We start from the raw sequence: 20,671 nt of genomic DNA, 5'->3' as shown, positions 1-20,671 counted from the left end.
AACTAAACAGATCATTTCCATCCTTCATACTTTTCTAATCTTATAGTACTCTCGTTTACAGGTAGTCAAGGAAAGGCTGCTTTGCCATGCCATTATAGGAAAGAAGACTGGCAAGGAGCAGATCATGGCAGTGGATATCACTTGTGAATTTATTGCCCCCCTTCTCCAACTTTCAGCCAAGCACCTTAATTTTCACGTAGAGAAGGTAAGTGAAACAAGATTTACTAGCTTTCTGTGCCCAATCTGATCTTGTGTTCATGTATAATTTTTTAATTTTAGAATCTAAACCTTAGTAACAAACTGATATGAAACCCCAAATACCCCCCAAAGCCCTTATCAGATATTGTTTTAAAAGTTCTCTCAGACTTTCAACACTCCAAAGTTGAAAAGGTTTGAAAACTGTATAGAAAATGCTTCATTGAATTATAAAGGCCAGACCCTAAGTTCAGTAGGCAGCAATTCATTGGCAATGCTTTATTTGGTCGTTTTACCTTTGTAAGATTTAAAAATCATACATAGGAATATAGAAAGGGTATTACTGGGTCAGATCAATGATCTCTCCAGTCCAGTAGTCTGCCTTCAACAATGGCAACAGGACACATGTAGAAACTTTGTGGTGGTTTGCCTCCTTAACATCTTAGTGTTTTTAGATGGAGTAACATCTTCCCTCTTCGTTATGGCCACTTTGTCCATGATTTATCCAAACTACTCTTAAACTTACTGATACTTTTGTGCTGACATAACTTTCTGTGGTAATAAATCCCATGTATTTATCATCCCAGTGTGAATTTTTCTATTTGTGTTAAGCCTCCCACTTTCAAGCTTCAATAGGTATCCCATCTTCCTGGTGCTGTATAGAACTCCAGGCATCCGTTGAGAATAATTCAAGGAAACACGAAGATATAGACTCTTATTTACGGTGATCAGTACCCTCTGTGGTCAGGCGAAGGCTGATTGCTAGTTATTCATCCGACTTCCCTTCAAGAGCCCCATGGCTTCTGCTGGCAGTGGCAAGAATATTCTGGCTTAGCCCAGGAATATAGTCCATGAGTAGCATTTATTGAGCTCTCACTGTTTGCAAGATTCAGTTGGCAAGAGCTGAAGAGAAACGTGGAATCAGATTCTGGCATCAGAGGCAACAAGTATCAAAGGATTGGCAACTCTTTTAGGGTGGGTCAGTTCACCAGGGGAGCAGGACTTCTGTGTGTCACTAAAAAACTCTCTCAGACTCATTGGTGATAAACAAATGGGGCCATCTCCATCCCTGAGAAACCAAACTATCTGGGGAAATAACAATTGGAGCCTCCCATCATAGCAAATTAATTCTGACAGTGACCATCTGGTGGAAAAAGAACTCCTGGGATTTCAATTTTTTTATACTCTTACCTATTATTAAGCCCGAATCGTACTATTTTTTATATCTTGCTGGGGAATGTGGGAAGGACTACATGGAAACTGATCTCACAAAACAACGATAATAATAATGATAATAATAATGATTATTATTATGGTATTAAGCACTTACTACATGCCAAGCACTGCCCCAAGTGATGGGGTAGATACTAGGTGTTCAGGTTGGACACAATCCCTGCCCCAGCCCCCATTTGAATCCCCATTTTACAGATGAGGCAGTTGGGGCACAGAGAAGTTAAGTGACTTGCGCAAAGTCACACAGCAGACAAGTGGCAGAGCTGTGATTATAACCCAGGCCCATGCTCTTTCCACTAGGTTTTCTGTGGGGGGGTTTTCCATAAAGCTAAGGGACTTGCAATATCATCATATTTTTCATCACTCGTATGAGTTACATCAGCCTGTACCAAACCTGCATCCATCATTCTTTACACCCCCAAAAGGTCTGGGCAAGACCTGAAGGATGTCTTTCAATTCATTTTTTTAAAATGTGTCAGAAGTGTCCAATCTGGAAAGAGACTAAAGGTTTTCTGAAATGGATTCTGACTTTGAGGGTGATTCCTCTTGAAGTGAGACTTATCAAGGAGTGAAGCAATATGGATGAGACTTGTTGATTTGTTTTTGTAATTCTTGTTCTTTGTTCTGTGTCTCTTGTACTTTGTTGTATATGGAGCTGAGGCTTCTGAATTCCCTTGAGGTACCTATATTTGGAGCTTATATGTCTCCAAGTATCTCTAATGATTAGAGGCTAAGAGTGATCTTTGCCCTTCCTTCAGGGCTAGGGGCAGGGTGTGGGAGAACTCCTTCTTTTTTTTTTTTCAGTTTTCCAGTCTTCTCAATTCACTAATGTCACAATATTTTGCCTGACACATCCATCTTTGATTACATAAGAATTTTGTATTCCAGTTAGACAAACTTCAGCAATTTTTTACAATGATTGGGTGTCACACTCTATAATAGTATGCATTATGAAGCACAGAGTAGACATGGATTATTACGGTTTTTTTATGGAGGGAGGGAGTTGAGATATCCAGAGTTTGTTTGATTGATCTTAAATCACTCAGTCAGAAATTCAACCTCAATTTTCTAGTTCTCAATTTGGCATTTTATTACCACAATATTTAAAAAGTGCTTCATTTTCTCCCCAAACCTACAGTGATTATGAGTGGTCTGGGTTGTTATTGTTATTATCACATATATTTTTACTAGGGAGTGATTTTGTAGGAAGCGGGGTGAGGATAGAAAAGTAGATTTGAGAGAAGATGGATGATCTCTTGAGGTATTTCTGGGAAAGATGGGAGAGTCGAAGAGGAAGCTGGAGAAGGAGGTGAGATGTCATCTATCTTGCCACTGACCCCTCAACCTCGTCCTGCCTCCTGCCTGAAACCCCCTCCTGCTTCATCTCCAACAGACGATCATTCTCCCCACCTTCAAAACCTTGTTTAAATCACATCTCCCAGAGAACTTTCTCAACTAAGCCCTCATTTTCTCTATTTCCTCTCCCTTTGCACATCACCCTGTAGACTGTAAACTCCCTCCAAAATAGAAGCTCGCTGTGGGCAGCCTACCAACTCTGTTGTACTCTCCCAAGTGCTTAGTACAATGCTCTGCACACAGTAAGTGCTCAATAAATATGATTGATTGCACTGGATTTTACTCACCCATACAGCACTTAAATACATATCAGAAATTTATTTTAATGTCTGTCTATCCCTCTAAACACTAAACTCCTTGTGGGCAGGGGACGTGTCTACTAACTCTGTTATATTGTTCTCTCCCAAGTGCTTAGTACAGTGCTCTGCACAAAGTAAATGCTCAATTGAATTTAATATGGATGATGTTGGCCTGGTCTTGTGTATCCTTCCTATTTTTCCTCTCTTTTCCTTCTCTCCTCAGTCCTTCCATTTGCTTCTATTCCTCCTCTTCCCCCACAGCTTGAAGGGGACACAATGGCTTGTGTCTTCTGTGGTCCACAAATCTGGAATAAGTTGTACATAGGACTCAGAGTCAGGGCACTTTGGTTCTAGTTCTGACTATCCCATTGTTCTGTTGTGTGGCCACTCAGTGGCTCAGTTACTTCCTCTGTAAAATGGGGATGGTAATACCAACCTTTCCCTACCTCACAAGGTTGTTGTAATGATAAAATGAGGTAATTGAAGTGGCTGCTTTGAAAAAAATTAAATCAATGTACAAATCCAAGGTATTAAAATCAGCTATTTGGGTATTGGAATCTCTCTAATGCCTTCTTCAGTAAAGAATGGACTAAAGAATTGATTGAGTTTCTCAACTTTCTCCTCTTCATCCCCGACTGTGCCTTTTTCCTTACAAATGTCAAATGGCCTCTGATTCCTAGCCAATTTCCTGCATTCTATTCTTGAAGAATTTTTTTGTTATTAGTTTAGTGATCCTTTGATAGGACTCTTTAAATTCTTTATCAGCTGCCTAATTTTCTAGCTGCTCTTAGGTAGATAAAAATTTGCTGCTTCCTCCCATTGAATATGATGTCATTTTGCTACGCTACTTTCATTCATTCATTCAGTCGTATTTATTGAGAGCTTACCGTGTGCAGAACACTGTACTAAGCACTTGGGAGAGTACAATACAACAATAAACTGACACATTCTTGCATTATGACAGTGAAAGGAGTAAGGACTTGGGAGTCAGAGGACCTGGGTTCTAATCCTGGCTCCACCACTTACCTGCTGTGTGGCCTTGGGCAAGTCACCTAGCTTCTCTGTTCCTCCACTTCCTCAACTGTAAAATGTACAAGCAAGTACCTGTTCTCTCTCTACTTAGACTGTGAGTCCTATTTGGAACAGCGACCATGTCCAACCTGATTAGCTTGTATCTGTCTACCCCAGCGCTTAGAACAGTGTTTGCCACTTTGTAAGTACGTAACAAATACCATGAAAATAATAATGACATAATGTCATTTTGATTGTATTTGTTAAGTGCTTACTATGTGCAAGGCACTGTACTAAATGCTGGGATAGATACAAGCTAGTCAGGTTGGACACAATCTCTGTCTCACATGAGGCTCACAGTCTTAATCACCATTTTCCAGATGAGGTAACTGAGGCCCAGAGAAGTTAAGTAACTTACCCAAGCTCACACAGCAGATAACTGGTGGAGCCATGATTAGAACCCAGATTCTTCCGACTCCAAGGCCTCTTCTCTCTCTTCTGGCCACGCTGTTTTTCACAGCGGTGGGCAATGTACGGAAGCCCACCTGAACACCCCAAATCAGAACATTTCTCCAGGGGAATCTTTGACCTTTTCCCCATGCTCTAGAAATAATAACAATAATAACAACAACAATAATGATAATAATAATAATAATTCTAGTATTTGTTAAGCACTTACTGTGTGCAAGGCACTGTACTAAACGCTGGGGTGGATACAAGCAAATTGGGTTAGACACAGTCCCTGTCCTATGTGGGGCTCATAGTCTTAATCCCCTTTTTACAGATGAAGTAACTGAGGCCCAGAGAAGTGAGGTGACTTGCCCAAGTTCACCCAGCCAGCAAGTGGCAGAGGCGGGATTAGAACCCATGATCTTTTGACTTCCAAGCCCGTGCAGTATTCACTACACCATGCTGCTTCTCATAATAATAATAATGATGGCATTTATTAAGCGCTTACTATGTGCAAAGCACTGTTCTAAGCACTGGGGAGGTTACAAGGTGATCAGGTTGTCCCTTGGGGGGCTCACAGTCTTAATCCCCATTTTACAGATGAGGTAACTGAGGCCCAGTGAAGTGACTTGCCCAAAGTCACACAGCTGACAATTGGTGGAGCCGGAATTTGAACCCATGACCTCTGACTCCAAAGCCTGTGCTCTTTCCACTGAGCCACGCTGCTTCTCAATAGAAACCATGCTTTCTCATAGAAACCATTACATTGATTGATTGATTGGTTGATTCTCTTCCCAATTTCCTGTTAACACAGAGACCATTTCCAAGTTGGGCATAGTGGGAGGCTGGGCGCTTATAAATTTTCAGCTGCAGCCACCCCTCTGACGGAGCTCCCTGAGCTGGCCGCTTCACTCATTTACCATTGGACGTCAGCCCCTTGTACCACTCTTTATGGGCTTTCCTGTTTGCCTCACGAGAGTTTCTTTCCATTTTTAAAAGGTGACTTTATCCCTCAGGTGACCTCTTGTCCCCAGACAGTTAGCCGTGCATGGCTTTCAGTTTGATCACTTAGGTTATTTTGTTCAACACTCATTTCTCTGGGTTTCTAGAACGATGTCTTTAACATATTACATCTTTGCTCCTCTCCCCTCACTTGGTTCATGAGCTCACCTGCAGGGATAGTGAGCCAGCTCTTCTCATCTTTCAGCATGCCTGGGCAGGGGATTCAGTTCAGCCAAACTTTCCACAACTCTCTATGTCCATTAGCAGGACATTTTCAACCAAGTGCTTTATAGTCCGATTCCAAAAAAGTTCCGGATTTTCCATAGGAAATCTCCCCTGTTCTCATTCATTGTGTTCATTTACAGAATCCTCAGGATGTCCTGGCCGCTGAATTCCAGCCCCTCGCCCTAAAGAACATTTCATCCTTGCCCCTGAGTGTGTGCCTTTTAGTAAAAGAGCCCTTCTTCCTCTGCGACGTCGATCAGTCCCTTCTCCCCTCGGCTCCTCAGGTAAGACTACAGTGGATTTACATACCAAGATCACTGGAAAATATGCTTCTTCATTACCCTCATTATTATTGATCATAATAATGCAAACATATACGTGCATAGGTAGGCATTGGCATAAACCACCTTATCGGAATGCCTACTTAGTCCATCCCAAGTTGGGCTGGATTTTACAACTCTATAGTCCCCCAAGAGCCCAAGCAAGGAGAAAGTCAGAGTTTTTCATAATCAAAAATCCAACACTAGTTGAGGACATCATTATATTTATATTAAAATTTAGTCTGTAGCTGATGCCATTTTGAGGATTGCCCAGGAAAATGATTCAGGGATGCTCGATGTGAGGACTGCGGCAAATACTTGCACTGTACAAGAGTATCGTCTCAAATATCACCTAGTAAACTTGGCCAGCAAGGCAGACAATTCCAGATCAGGAGAAAACTAGTTGAGGGGAGGGGATTTTGCACTTTTCTTCCAGGCTCAGTCGAGGTGATCAGTGTTTGGGGAACTGCAGTGTACAATTGCCAGAAAACTCAGGGTTTGAGTTGGGCTTGCTCCCCAGAATAGATTAACTTTCAACATGTTCCTCAAAATTATTTCAGAAGTATTTCTTGAGTTTTCAGATAATAGGAATGTGAGCTGTGTAAAGTCTTTAAAAAAAGATTGAATCATGTGCAGTTTTCTCTCTGGGTTAGTATTTTTTTTTTTTTGGATATAGGCATAAAGTAAAAATGTCAAGAGGATGTGGGTGAAATAGGAAAAGGCTAAAGCAAACCTACCCAGCAAACTCAGTAATAGAGCATCTTTACTATGAATGATTGTTGTAGGATGATTAGAAAACAATTTAATGCTTACAACGTGAACCCTGGACATAAAACTTATGATCTCAGAAGAAAATAAATGAGATCTCCTTACCCATCCATTGTTAAATCAATCCCTAAAAATTGTTCCGTGCTCCTTTGTCAGGAGCCTTTAAAGCTTCTCAAAAACGATGAGATTTCCACTCTTTTCCTTCAGAGAATATTCCACAAGCCAATTGATAATACACCACAGGAATTTTTTAAAAAATATCCAACTTGATATATTTATTTTAGGTTTCTCCTGTTACCCCTTTGCATTTCATTCAGTGGTATTTATCCCCATTTATACCCTGCGTCCTTATTACTCCATTGCCTGAGCAGTCCCCCTCATGAAACATAAAGCAAGTTTTTACAAGTAAGGGAACAAATTGTGATTTGTTGGGATTTGGGCTTCATTTGAACTTGATAAGTTTTAAACTTTTGCAACTCTGTTTCTTGACGTATTAAACTGTACTGTACGTAGGTTAGTAATTCTACTGTGTTATTACAGCCTATTAAACTGGATATGGGGGCAGAAAAGGAGCTGTCCATCAAATTTGACCCTTCGTACAAAAGGGATTTGAACACTAGAGTCGCCGAGGAAGACCTGATGATCACCTATCTGGAACACCCCCATGTGGACTACCTGACTTTGAGAGCAGAGGTGCACTTCCCAAACTTATCCTTCCAGACCTTGAATTTGGATTTTGGCTGCATCCTGAATGACACCGAGGTGATCCGTTACGTTGAAATGACCAACTGCAGCCCACTGCTTGTGAAGTACCGTTGGTCCTTCCTCCTGGATAACTACGAAAAGCAGATAAGGTACCGACAGCGTCAAAACCATTACTTTTGTGATTTTTTTCTTTTGTCACCTTGTGATTCTCATTTGTGTTTTCACCTTCGATCACTCGTAAAACGTGTTCTTAAAAGCTCTCTGTATTCTCCCCTGGGTCACTTTGCCAAACTTGAGCAGTCGGCGGACAAATCCAAGAGGCTCTGAGTTCAGTGGAAAATATTCTAGCTGTCTTATTGTGCTCTCCCAAGCTCTTAGTGTAGTCTTCTGCACACAGTAAGCGCTCAGAAAATATGATTGACTGACAAAACCAAGGGGCATCAAGCTTAATGGGAAATAGTTTAGCTATTGTATTGTACTCTCTCCAAGCACTTAGTACAGTGTGCTGCATGCAATAAGCATCAATAAATGCCATTGATTAATCAATAGAGAGGGATATGAGCCACATTAGCACCCTCAAAATTAATTTAATTTATGCTAAAAATTTCAACCAGTAGCGAAGACGGTGAACACATCCTTAGCCCAGAATCGTCACAAAATTATACGAAAATCCAAGATATTAGAAATGCTTTAAAAAGTTCAGCTAACAAGACATTCATCATCATCGTCACTATCATCCTTATTATCCACGGAATTTACGTCGTACGTACTTTGGGGCAGTGCATTATGAAGTATATACCGAGTTCCTTTGACCTAGGATATTCAGATCTGAAGCTAGAGAAAGTTGGATCCACTGGTGAAGAACAGCTGTACCGGGGGGAGAAGATAGAGTCTGTAATACAGTGTCAGGGTTTGAATGCTCCCCACTCATTAAATTAGAATTGAGCTCAGTTAGCAGCACCTGAACCTTTCATTTGGATTTCTGCAATTAAAATATATACTTCAATAAATCATCAAAAAAATGCCCATCTTTTAGGCCTGGGTGAAGTTTACTTAATCTAGCCCTTGCATGTTTATATGCCCATAAAGACTTCATTGGAGCACGGTGAGTCTTCAGATTTTAATTAGCCTGGTTTTAGTATCTTCATTTTGCCAGCGTCTCACATTTTCCCTTTTGTGCCTTATTAGTACTTCTGTGTGATCAACGTAATACATATGACAGTCAGTCTTTCCTGTGCTTCCTTTTCTCTACTATTTTACCTCTTAATTGAAGCAGTAATGTGTTCTTTCTGGGTATTAAAGAAGACATTTATTCCAGTACAGGGTTGGAGTTGGCAGTTTTCAGTGAAGCCTCGAACAGCTCAGATGGCTCATTAAGTGGCCAGTAGTTGAACAGTACGATAGGTATTGTTTTGGTTCTTTTGACATTGAGCATTTTAAATAATTATGGAAAAGTCAGACAACCTGATATAATGAGCATTAAATACCAGGTTGCGTGAAGTGATATTGATGTATCTTAGCTTAACGAGTTTATTCTGACTAGGAGCTGAAAGGGCATTCTTTATTTTATTTTTGACAGGCAGGTTATACAACTAGTATCCTTTGAAAAATAAGTAACTATATTCCAGTTGTCTCGCATGAGGTAATCGTACCCTTACTGGTGAATCCAAGATAAAATCATCAGCATGTGCTGTTGTTTCTCATTCTAATTTCCTTTAGGTACCGATGATCATATATTGCCCTTATGTGCAAGATAGGTAGTCTATCAGCTAGTCTCAGGCGTGCTTTGCTTCCTCAGTCGTCCTGTAATTATCACCCGCTGAAGCACTCTTTAGGAGAACCAGTGAATTCTCTGCCATCTTGATCCTTCAGCATCTTTACTGAAGTTAGTAGGTCCAAATTCAGTGACTTAACGAACATAATAATAATAATTATTATATTTGTTAAGCGCTTACTATGTTACTTAGTAACTTAGTTACTTAGAAGCAGCGTGGCTCAGTGGAAAGAGCCCGGGCTCTGGAGTCAGAGGTCAGGGGTTCAAATCCCAGTTCCGCCAGTTGTCAGCTGTGTGACTTTGGACAAGGCACTTCACTTCTCTGTGCCTCAGTTCCCTCATCTGTAAAATGGGGATGAAGACTGTGAGCCCCCCGTGGGACAACCTGATTGCCTTGTAACCTCCCCAGCGCTTAGAACAGTGCTTTGCACATAGTAAGTGCTGAATAAATGCCATCATTATTATGTACCAGGCACTGTACTGAACACTGGGCTAAATCAATTGATTGAAATCCAAAACCTACAATTAAAAATGGCCCGATTTTAAAGTGTTTCTGGGCATTGTAGCTGCACAAGATGAGTGCTACAGATAGACTGTGAGCCCAATGTTGGGTAGGGACTGCCTCTATATGTTGCCAACTTGTACTTCCCAAGGGCTTAGTACAGTGCTCTGCATACAGTAAGCGCTCAATAAATATGAGTGAATGTTCAGATCACCCACCTTGACCCAGGCCACAATTACCCAAGACAATTGAGGGATGAAAGCCGCCTTATCCTTTTCCCTTCCCTCCAACCATGTCACATATGTTGCCAACTTGTACTTCCCAAGCACTTAGTACAGTGCTCTGCACACAGTAAGCGCTCAATAAATACGATTCAATGAATCATGACAAGAAGAAAAATAATGGCGATATTTGTTTAGCGCTTCCTACGTGCCAGGCACTGTACTAAGGGCTGGGGTAGCTACTGAATAATTGGGGTGGACACAGTCCCTATCCCATCCAGAGCTCACAGTCCGTAGCCCCATTTTACAGATGAGGGAACTGAGGCAGAGAGAACTTTAGTGACCTGCCCAAGGTCACACAGCAGACAAGTGGCTGAGCTGGGATTAGAACCCAGTCCTCTGATGCCCAAGCCCGTGCTCTGTCCGCTAAGCCACACTGCTTCTCCTGCTAGCCCGTACATTCAGAGTGGGGGGAGACTGGTTTCTTGAAAAGATTTCTTACATGTTTTGTTTTGTTGTCTGTCTCCCCCTTCTACTGTGAGCCCGTTGTTGGGAAGGGACTGTCTCTATATGTTGCCGACTTGTGCTTCCCAAGCGCTTAGTACAGTGCTCTGCACACAGTAAGCGCTCAATAAATACGATTGATTGATTAAAACAGTGGTATTTCGAAGGTACACTGGCAAATTCTCAAGATGCTGGAGGTGATATGGAGAGTTTGGTAGGGATTTATTAATTTGTAAATTTATTTTGACCATTTATCTTTCCTTGCCCTCTTCCTCTCCCCTGCTACTTTGAGGTCTGCTGTGACCTGGGTGGTCATCATAAGGTAAATAAACCCAGTAATCTGAACAGAAGATCATCTCTGCCCTCCAGAACCAACTGAAAGATTGCCCTGGTTGGTTCTAGTCATTTAACTCTTATTCCCAGACACTCCATTTTACTTTGTAGTATTGCTCATTTATTGGAGGATTATTGAGTTGTGTAATGTGGACAGAAAAAACATTAGACCATGGTTCTATTATTTTTCTTTACTGAGGGAGCAAATGTGGGTTTTTTCAGTCAGAACACTAGAAATCAAAGTCAGCAATCCTAAATTCCAGACCCAAGTTTGCCACCAGCTTGCCCTGTAGCCTAGGGTATTTTATTTGAGAACTCTGTGCTTCAGTTTCTCCGTCGTCTCTGCCATCTCCTTGTTCTATCCTAAATGGCTTAAATTACTTTAACCCATTCTTAAGTTCTTACTTATCATCCCTTTACTGCCCTTCTCTGAGTCCTCTCCAGACTTTCCTCAGATCCTTAAATTGTGGAACCCAGAATCCGACTCAGTTCTCCAAACGTGACAAATCATCCTAATGAAATAATTATCTTGCAGAATCTAGATGTTGTGCTCCTTTTTCTGCGTCGCAGGCTCATAATTGCTTTTTGTTTACTTGTTTTCAGCCTGTTGTTTGTTATTATTATGGTCAGTTGCCCTTTTAGACAGGAAGAACTGAAGCAGGTACTATAAAGGGAGCTACAAGGCAGTCTCTGCCTTCCAGTTCTTACAGTTTGAGACACACATGGACTGGATTGTAAAGACTATAGCTAGATGAATAAACACTAAACAAATCCAGAAATGAGTTAGGTGGTCAAATATTTACATCCTGTTCAGGCAAAGAGATAAGGGGCACTTTGTGGAGAAGGAAGCATGAACTGCATGTCTCAGTTCTTATTCGGCCTTTTCAACCAGAGCCAGTCCTATCCTATTCTCTTAAGTAGGTCTCCTCCTAAATAGGTAGATTTGCTTTTCTCACAGAAAAATGTTCCTAAAACTGAAATGGGGAAACAAAAACCACTTGTTGATTGAAGGTCATCCTTAATAAATGTGCCAGCACCTATCTTCAGTTTTTAATTAGACTTTTTCCAGCCAGTTCACTTAATAAGAGAGATTTTTTTTCCTTTCTTCTTTTCCTAGTGGGATTATCAGAGCCCTTCTATCGTCCCTCTTTCCTCTGTTGTCACAGGGCCTGAAGTACTTTGAAATGCCTGGATGAAAGGGGCCAAAACCCCTTGTGTTCTACTGCAGGGGAGTCTGATTTCTGAATGAAAAGCCTATCAGTGTTGGGGAATGAATTATCTTTTCAATTTTTGCCTTCGTTCTGTGTTCTAAGAACAAAGAGAGGGTTCTATACAGTGAAACACCACAAGACAGTAAAACACAATGACAATTACTGCATCAAAGAAATACTTATCCAAATGTGTTTGTACCAGAGAGAATATTGAAGTTCATGTCAAACGTTTGTACCGACTCTGACAAACGATGGGTGGAAAGGAATCGGTACGAGTAATGAGAAGGCTAGAAAAAAGAATCACAGGGATGAATTCTGGCATAAATATAACACCACTGAAATACATTTCTTTGTTGCATTTCCATCACTTCAGGTGACTAACAGTTTGGCTGATCAGCATGATAAGAAGATGTTCTTTCATTTTATCTATATAGAGAGCTCATGTTGAATCTTCAAGAAACATTTACTCTAAACCCAATTGCTTGAAAATCACGAACGTTGAGAGGCAAAGCAAATTTTGACTTTTGAGGATTCCTGTACTTCTGGCCAGAAAGCTGGGAAGTAGAAAAGACCTCATAAAAGAGAACAGATAGGCAGGGGGAGGTCATTTATAATAGCCTTGAATCTACTTTTCTAAACAAGATTAAAAATTAATATATGTGACCACTTAAAGAAATTGAATCTTGATGCAAGTAAATATTTGTAGCTCCTTCATCGATTTTCAATTTGCGAATAAAAATAACTCAATATTAGAATGCAAATATAAGCAAAAACAGGAAGTTATCATCTCTTGGGGCTTTTTTGATGGTATCTGTTAAGCACTACGTGACAAGCACTGTTCTAAACACTGGGGTAGATATAAACTAATCAGGTTGAGACCCAGTCCCTGTCCCACAATGAGGCTCACAGTCTTAACCCCCATTTTATAGGTGAGGAAACCGATGCCCAGATAAGTTAAGTGACTTGCCCAAGGTCACACAGCAGAGATGTGGTGGAGCCGGGGATTAGAACCCAAGGCCTTCTGACCCCCAAGCCCATGCTCTATCCACTAGGCCATGCTGCTTCTCTGGTTCCATTAGTCCAGAAATCAGAATAACTGTCCTAAATTACTATGATTCCCCTTCTTTATCTTCATTCAGACCTTTCCTTTTGCCACCACTTCTCCCTACAAGATTTTATAACATGATTGTCTAAATTTAAAGCATCAGATGTGTTTTAAGTAAAGAATGTAAGCAGCTAGAGCCAAGTACACTTCCTCGCTTTCTAGCATATTCATCTCTTCTAGACTGTGAGCCCATTGTTGTGTAGGGACCGTCTCTATACATTGCCGACTTGTACTCCCCAAGTACTTAGTACAGTGCTCTGCACACAGTAAGCGCTCAATAGATATGATTGAATGAATGAATGAATGAATGAATGAATCTCTGCCTGTTGAATGCAGTGATTAAGATCATAGACTGAAATGGAGGACCAAGGTGCCAAACAAGACACCTATCCCCCAGGCTTTGATCATGATCATTTGATCATGATTATTCTAGCCCAGCCTTATTCTGAAATAAGAATATTTATGAAATGTTATTACTGAGTCAGGTCAATGTTCCATCCAGGTTTTATTATATTCCCTCCTCAATTACTGCAGTGCCCTTCTTGCTGTCCTCCCTGCCTCCTGTCTCTCCACTCTGCAATTCTGCTGGCAATTCTGCTCTCCGCTCTGCAGTTCATACATCATTCTGCTGCCCAGATAACTTTTCTTAAAAAAAAAGCACTCAGTAGCCATCTCCTCTTGCCTCAAAAACTTCCCAATCGTAGCCCACCCTCTGTGCATCAAACAGAAACTCCTCATCGTAAACTTTAAGGCACTCCATCAGCCAAACCCATCCTATATTATCTCTCTGGTCCAAACCAGTTTGCAGACTTAAGTCCTCTAACTCCAGCCTACTCAGTGTACCTCGATGTCATCTTTCTCACCACTGACTGCTTGCCCATGTCCTCCCACTGACCTGGAACTCCCTCCCCCTTCATATCCAACAAACCAATGCTCTGCCTACCATCAAAGCCCTACTCAAATCCCATCTCTTCCAAGGCCTTCCCTAACTAAGCCCTCACTTCCCCTATTTGCCTTTCTGTGTCACCTATTCAATGGGTCTTTAACCCTCAATTATTTTGATTTTTACCCCATACCCACAGCACTTATGTGCATGTATTTTAATGTCTGTCTGAAGCTCCTCCTGGGCAAAAATTGTGTCTATTTTCTGTATTCTAGTTACTCTCCTGAGTGCCACGCACTCAGGAGAACCCAATAAGAACCTGAACCCAATAAGCACTTAGTAAGTACCTCCAAATGAGCAGTTAGTAAGTACCTCCAAATGATTGTTTGATCCAGCATAATATTCCTTTTCCGACAAGGGACCACTCAACCATTAATTTATTCAACAATAATAATAATAATAATAATGACATTTATTAAGCGCTTACTATGTGCAAAGCACTGTTCTAAGCACTGGGGAGGTTACAAGGTGATCAGTTTGCCCCACGGCGGGTTCACAGTCTTGACCCCCATTTTACAGATGAGAGAACTGAGGCACAGAGAAGTGAAGTGACTTGCCCAAAGTCACACAGCTGACAATTGGCGGAGCCGGGATTTGAACCCATGACCTCTGACTCCAAAGCCCATGCTCTTTCCACTGAGCCACGCTGCTTCTCCAAATCCCTCCTCTAAGTTAATTGATATTTTCTGCCCATACATTTCCCTGTGATACTTTATTCAGTCGTATTTATTGAGCGCTTACTGTGTGCAGAGCACTGTACTAAGCACTTGGGAAGTACAAGTCAGCAACATATAGAGACGGTCCCTACCCAACAATGGGCTCACAGTCTAGAAGACTTGTGAGGAAGGGTTTCCTTTTGTATTTTTTAAATCTACAACCCTCAACTTTCCCTGTGTTTTTGGTCTTGAATAGTGGGATTTGGTGAACAACAATTCCATGATCACCCTGTCTACACTGCTTAGAAATCAATCATGTCTGTGCCAGGGCTGCATCGTTCCATTATGAAGGTCCTAACTTTTTAAATCTCTTCTCATAATCATCTTGGTTACATACTATATAAAATTATTAGTTCTATTATGTCCCTCCCAAAATGAGACGAGACTTGCATGTAATTTGTTCTCCGGGTAAGAGGGTGCCATGGTTTTATACAGTGGATAAACTCTGCCATTTGTTTTCTGTCTCCTTTCTCCCAGTGCTGAGCATTCAGTTAACCTTGTTGGCAGCCCCCGCTGCAGCTCATTGTTGACTTCACATTTAAAGGGATCAGGGCAATGACTGGAAGACCTCTTGACTGATAATGTGGAGTCTGTAGTCATGGAGTTGTAATTTAGATTATTTTTCCTTAAATGCATTTGTGCAAGATATTGCACCTGCTCACACTGACTCTCATCTGTCATTTTTCAATCAGCTCACTTAAACTTCAGAGGTTTTCAGGGAGCATCTCCCCATCTTCTTGGCATTTCACGACCAGAAGACCTTAGCGTCATTGGGAAACTTGGAGATTTCACTGAGTTCTCTCTCCAGATCATTTGGGAAGGTGTTTTGTAAAATTAATCCTTGGAGATCCCCACTGTTTACATTTCCCTATCCCGATGAGTTGCTGTTTTTCCCTCCCCGTTTTTTTTCTGGATTCCTCAACTGGTTTTTAAACTTTAGCCAGTTGGCTCTCTCAGCCTTTTTGGTCTTCCCAGACTGAGCCCCCTCCTTCCTCTACCCATCCCTCCCTTACCTCCTTCCCCTCCCCACAGCACCTGTATATATGTATATATGTTTGTACGGATTTATTACTCTATTTTATTTGTACATATTTATTCTATTTATTTTATTTTGTTAATATGTTTCGTTTTGTTGTCTGTCTCCCCCTTCTAGACTGTGATCCCACTGTTGGGTAGGGACCGTCTCTATATGCTGCCAACTTGTACTTCCCAAGCGCTTAGTACAGTGCTCTGCAGACCGTGAGCGCTCAATAAATACAATTGAATGAATGAATGAATGTTCTGTTCTAAATATCCATAGGCCAGCAAACACTTCATTGATTGAGCCCACAGTGACCAAGGCATTTCCGTCTACCAAAAGAGAGGGCTGGTCCAGTCTGCAGCCACAGGGGCTGGCATGTTGAGAAGCTCTAAGATTTTGGACCTCTCCCTCTGTCCCACGCCAACCACCCTTCTGCATGTCAAAGCAGCACTGAGGATTCCTCCCCTTTAAGGGTAGAGGGCAGTTGACAGAACTGCTCTATAATACTTAAAAACTGAGTGACTTTCTGTTTATTATTATTATTAGTAGTAATAATAATAATAATAGGTATTTATTAAGCATTTACTACATGCCAAGCACTGTTCTAAACGCTGGGATAAATGCAGGGTAATCAGGTTGTCCCATGTGGGGCTCACAGCCTTAATCCCCATTTTACAGATGAGGTAACTGAGTCCCAGAGAAGTTAAGTGGCTTGCCCAAGGTCTCACAGCAGACAAGTGGCAGAGCCGGGATTAGGACCCCCGTCCTCTTACTCCCAAGCCCATGCTCTTTCCACTAAGCCACGCTGCTTCTCCACCTCTCTTCCACCGCTTTACCAAACTAGCAGTGGAAGAATCTTCTAAAGCAACACCTATTTTAAATATTTAACGGCCACCTGGTTCATTTTTTCTGTGTCTGTCTCCCTCACCCCAGACTGTAAGCTCCTTATGGGCAGGGACTGTCAGATCAATCAGTGGTTTTTATTCATTCAATCGTATTTCTTGAGCGCTTACTGTGCGCAGAGCACTGTACTAAGTGCTTGGGAAGTACAAGTTGGCAACATATAGATATGGTCCCTACCCAACAATGGGCTCACAGTGAGTGCTTACCGTGTACAGTGCACTGTACTAGGCACTTGGGAAAGTACAATCAATACAGTTGGTAGATGTGATCCCTTTCCACAAGGAGCAGGCTACAGGAGGAGATGGACTATCAAATAAATAAAGAAGAAAGAGTTTAGTCAGGGAAGGCCAAACTTTTATTCTATTTTCTGCATAGTCTCCCAAGCACCTATTACAGTGTTACAGTTGTAGGTGCAGCTACTGTCCCCCGTTCTTGCTGTTGGAAGACTACAGTTCACCAGGGGACCACCCAACAGAGATTCCAGTTCAAGACAAGTCTTTCTTTATTGAAGTATCTCACTGGTCCCCACTCACATGCCAGAGTTCACCCTCAGAGTGAGATCCAGAAGGCATAAGCTTGACCTACCCTTTTATGAACCAACCCATTCCACACGAAGCAAACTCTTCCCAACTCCTCCCACAAATGACACTTCTCTTTTCCATCCCCTTTCCTCCTCCATAATAATAATAATAGCATTTATTAAGTGCTTACTATGTGCAAAGCACTGTTCTAAGCACTGATCAGGGTTGTCTGCACTTGCCTAAAGCCCCTCATGTTCCCCACCCCTTCCCACTGAGCTGTGCCATCCTGTAGTCCTGGAGGTTAATTAAAGTTCAGTGAAGTTGTCAGCAGCAGTGCCTTGTTCCCAGCCTGTATTACCCTTTATAAACCTTCTTCTCAGTTCTCCTCTAATCATCATCCTCAGCCAATTACTCCTAAGGTCTTTTTATCACCCCCCTCATCACCCAAACTGCTGCCACAGGTGTTGTTAATGCTCCTTGCCCTTAATGCAGGGAACATGTTTGCTGACAGCTTGTGGCTAATCAGGGTGGTGCCTGGAGGTTTTGAATGGGTGCACAATAAATGTTTTTGACAATGAAGTTGGACCCACTTCTTCCCCTGTTCTTGACAATTTGAGTCTAAAAAAGTCCACGCTCAGGCCTCCATTAGAGTACGAATACAAACAAAAATTCTTCTGAAAGCCTAACCAAAACTGAAGTCCAAAGGAAGAAATATTACTATTTTATTTTTTAGACTTAATAATCATGGTGATATTCACCAAGTTCTTACTAGTTGCCAGGCACTGTACTAAACACCATGGTGGTTGCAATGCAATCAAATACAGTGCAATCCGATGCAGTCCCTGCTCAATATGGGACTCACAATCTACTGTACTAAACACCATGGTGGTTGCAATGCAATCAGATACAATGCAATCCGATACAGTCCCTGTTCAATATGGGACTCACAATCCAAGTGGGACTTGCTTTCTATTTTCAATTAGGAAGGTTGTCCAGTTTTATTAAGGCCCTGGATCTCGAATACTCAGAATTTTTTTTAATGCTATTTGTTATGTGCTTGTTAGGTGGCAGGCACTGTACTAAGCAATGGGAAAGATATGAGCTAATCAGCTTGGACATAGTCCTTGTCCCATGTGGGTCTCACAGTCTTAATCCCTATTTACAGATGCGGTAACTGAAGCACAGAAAGGTTAAGTGACTTTCCCAAGGTCATACAGCAGACTAGCGGCAGAGTCAGGATTAGAACCCAGGTCTTCTGACTCCCAGTCCCGTGTTCTCTCCTTTAGGCCACGTTGCTTCTCAGTTGAACCTGGTTCATATAGAGGTCCTGTATCATAAGTGCTGGTAATGATATCATCATCATCATCATCAATCGTATTTATTGAGCGCTTACTATGTGCAGAGCACTGTACTAAGCGCTTGGGAAGTACAGATTGGCAACATATAGAGACAGTCCCTTAAGTGCTTACTATGTGCTAAGCACAAGTAGATATAAGATAATCATGTCGGTCACATGGGGGTCACAGTCTAAGCAGGTGGGGATATAATTTATTCCCCATTTTATAGATGAGGAAATTGGGGCACCGAGAAGTGAAGTGACTTGCCCAGCAGACAAGTGGTGGAGACAGAATTAGAACCCAGATCCTCTCACTCCCAAGCCCATGTTCCACTAGGCCACACTGTCTCTCTTGTATTCTGACTAGGAATTCATTCGGGAGCCTGGTACCTGAGGCCTGAGCTTTGAAGGTGGCAGTTGCCACCTTTTCCTTTGCAGGTATTAAGGTGATGAACTCTCTTCTAACTTGTGATGAACAAATGACCTTTCCTTTCCATCACGTTTCACTGAATGATGCAGAAAAATACCGGTGCCTTGAAAAGGTAATTGGCACAAGACATATTATGTTTAATCTTTACATCATTTGGTTTGAAGCACTATCGGTCAATTAGAGATTATGCAGAGTGGCCTTGTTTTCAGGTAGCAATGCCCCTCACTCATGTATATATGTTTGTACGTCTTTATTACTCTATTTATTTTACTTGTGCATATTTATTCTATTTATTTTATTTTGTTAATATGTTTTGTTCTCTGTCTCCCCCTTCTAGACTTGTCTAGACAAGAAAGACTTGTCTTGAACTGGAATCTCTGTTGGGTGGTCCCCTGGCGAACTGTAGTCCTCCAACAGCAAGAACGGGGGCCAGTAGCGGCACCTACAACTGTAACACTGTAATAGGTGCTTGGGAGACTATATAGAAAGTAGAATAAAAGTTGGGCCTTCCCTGACTAAACTCTTTCTTCTATTCACCCATTGTTTATAATTTATCTGATAGTCCGTCTCCCCCTTAGACTGCCGCTTGTGGAAAGGGATCGCATCTACCAACTGTATTGACTGTACTTTCCCAAGTGCGTAGTACAGTGCTCTGCACATGGTAAGCACTAACTGTGAGCCCGTTGTAGGGTAGGGACTGTCTCTATATGTTGCCAACTTGTACTTCCCAAGCGCTTAGTACAGTGCTCTGCACACAGTAAGTGCTCAATAAATACGATTGAATGAATGAATGAATGAATCAGCAATAGACAATCAAACAAGGATATTTATTGAGTACCTACTGATTTCTAGGCACTGTATTAAGCTCTTGGGACAGTACTACAGTACCAAGACATATTTTCCCTGGTTTGCAATTGAATGAGGGAGACAGACAAAAATGATTGAACAATAAGTGAAAGCTGGAGGAAGAACAGGTATAATAATAATAATAATAATGCACTTATGTGCAAAGCACTGTTCTAAGCACTGGGGAGGTTACAAGGTGATCAGGTTGCCCCATGGGGGGCTTACAGTCTTAATCCCCATTTTATAGATGAGGTAACTGAGGCACAGAGAAGTTAAGTGACTTGCTCAAAGTCACACAGCTGACAAATAGCGGAGCCGGGATTTGAACCCATGACCTCTGACTCCAAAGCCCACGTTCTCATGGGTACAAGCCAGGGCGCAGTACAAAATTATAAAGACAAAGCTGCTAACAAAAAATTGAATGTACAGAGAAGTAGATAAGAGAACAGTATGAATAAATAAAAATATACACATGCATGTGAATACTGAAGATAGGATTAAAATGCATGAGTGGTATGGATGAGTGTCAGACTGCCTGTCTGGAATGTTGTGAATAAATTGGGGAATGCTTCTTGGAGGAGGTGAGATTTTAGGTGAGTTTTAAAGATGCAAAGAGCTGTGGTTGGGCCAGAGGAGGGAGTCCCGGAGTGTGAATGAGGAATCGGAGGAGGGAGACTTATAACAGGGAGTTTAAGAGGAGTTTTAGATGAGTTTAAAAGGAGTGAAGAGTGTGACCTAGGC

General features: G+C 41.6%; 1 protein-coding gene across 1 annotated transcript in view; it reads left to right on the top strand.

The window, feature by feature from the left end:
* The window catches only part of HYDIN (HYDIN axonemal central pair apparatus protein), a 317,742-nt gene that overhangs the window by 166,088 nt on the left and 130,983 nt on the right, over positions 1-20,671 (top strand). The window contains exons 22-24 of the mRNA XM_038753650.1: positions 62-205; positions 5,912-6,055; positions 7,400-7,713. Coding sequence (XP_038609578.1) covers positions 62-205; positions 5,912-6,055; positions 7,400-7,713 — 602 coding nt within the window. The remainder of the gene's footprint in view (positions 1-61; positions 206-5,911; positions 6,056-7,399; positions 7,714-20,671) is intronic.

Source organism: Tachyglossus aculeatus, chromosome 11 (assembly GCF_015852505.1).
Source record: "Tachyglossus aculeatus isolate mTacAcu1 chromosome 11, mTacAcu1.pri, whole genome shotgun sequence".
Classification (NCBI taxonomy): Eukaryota; Metazoa; Chordata; class Mammalia; order Monotremata; family Tachyglossidae; genus Tachyglossus; species Tachyglossus aculeatus.
Note: the sequence above shows the minus strand (reverse complement) of the source record. Positions and strands in the feature narration are given on the sequence as shown.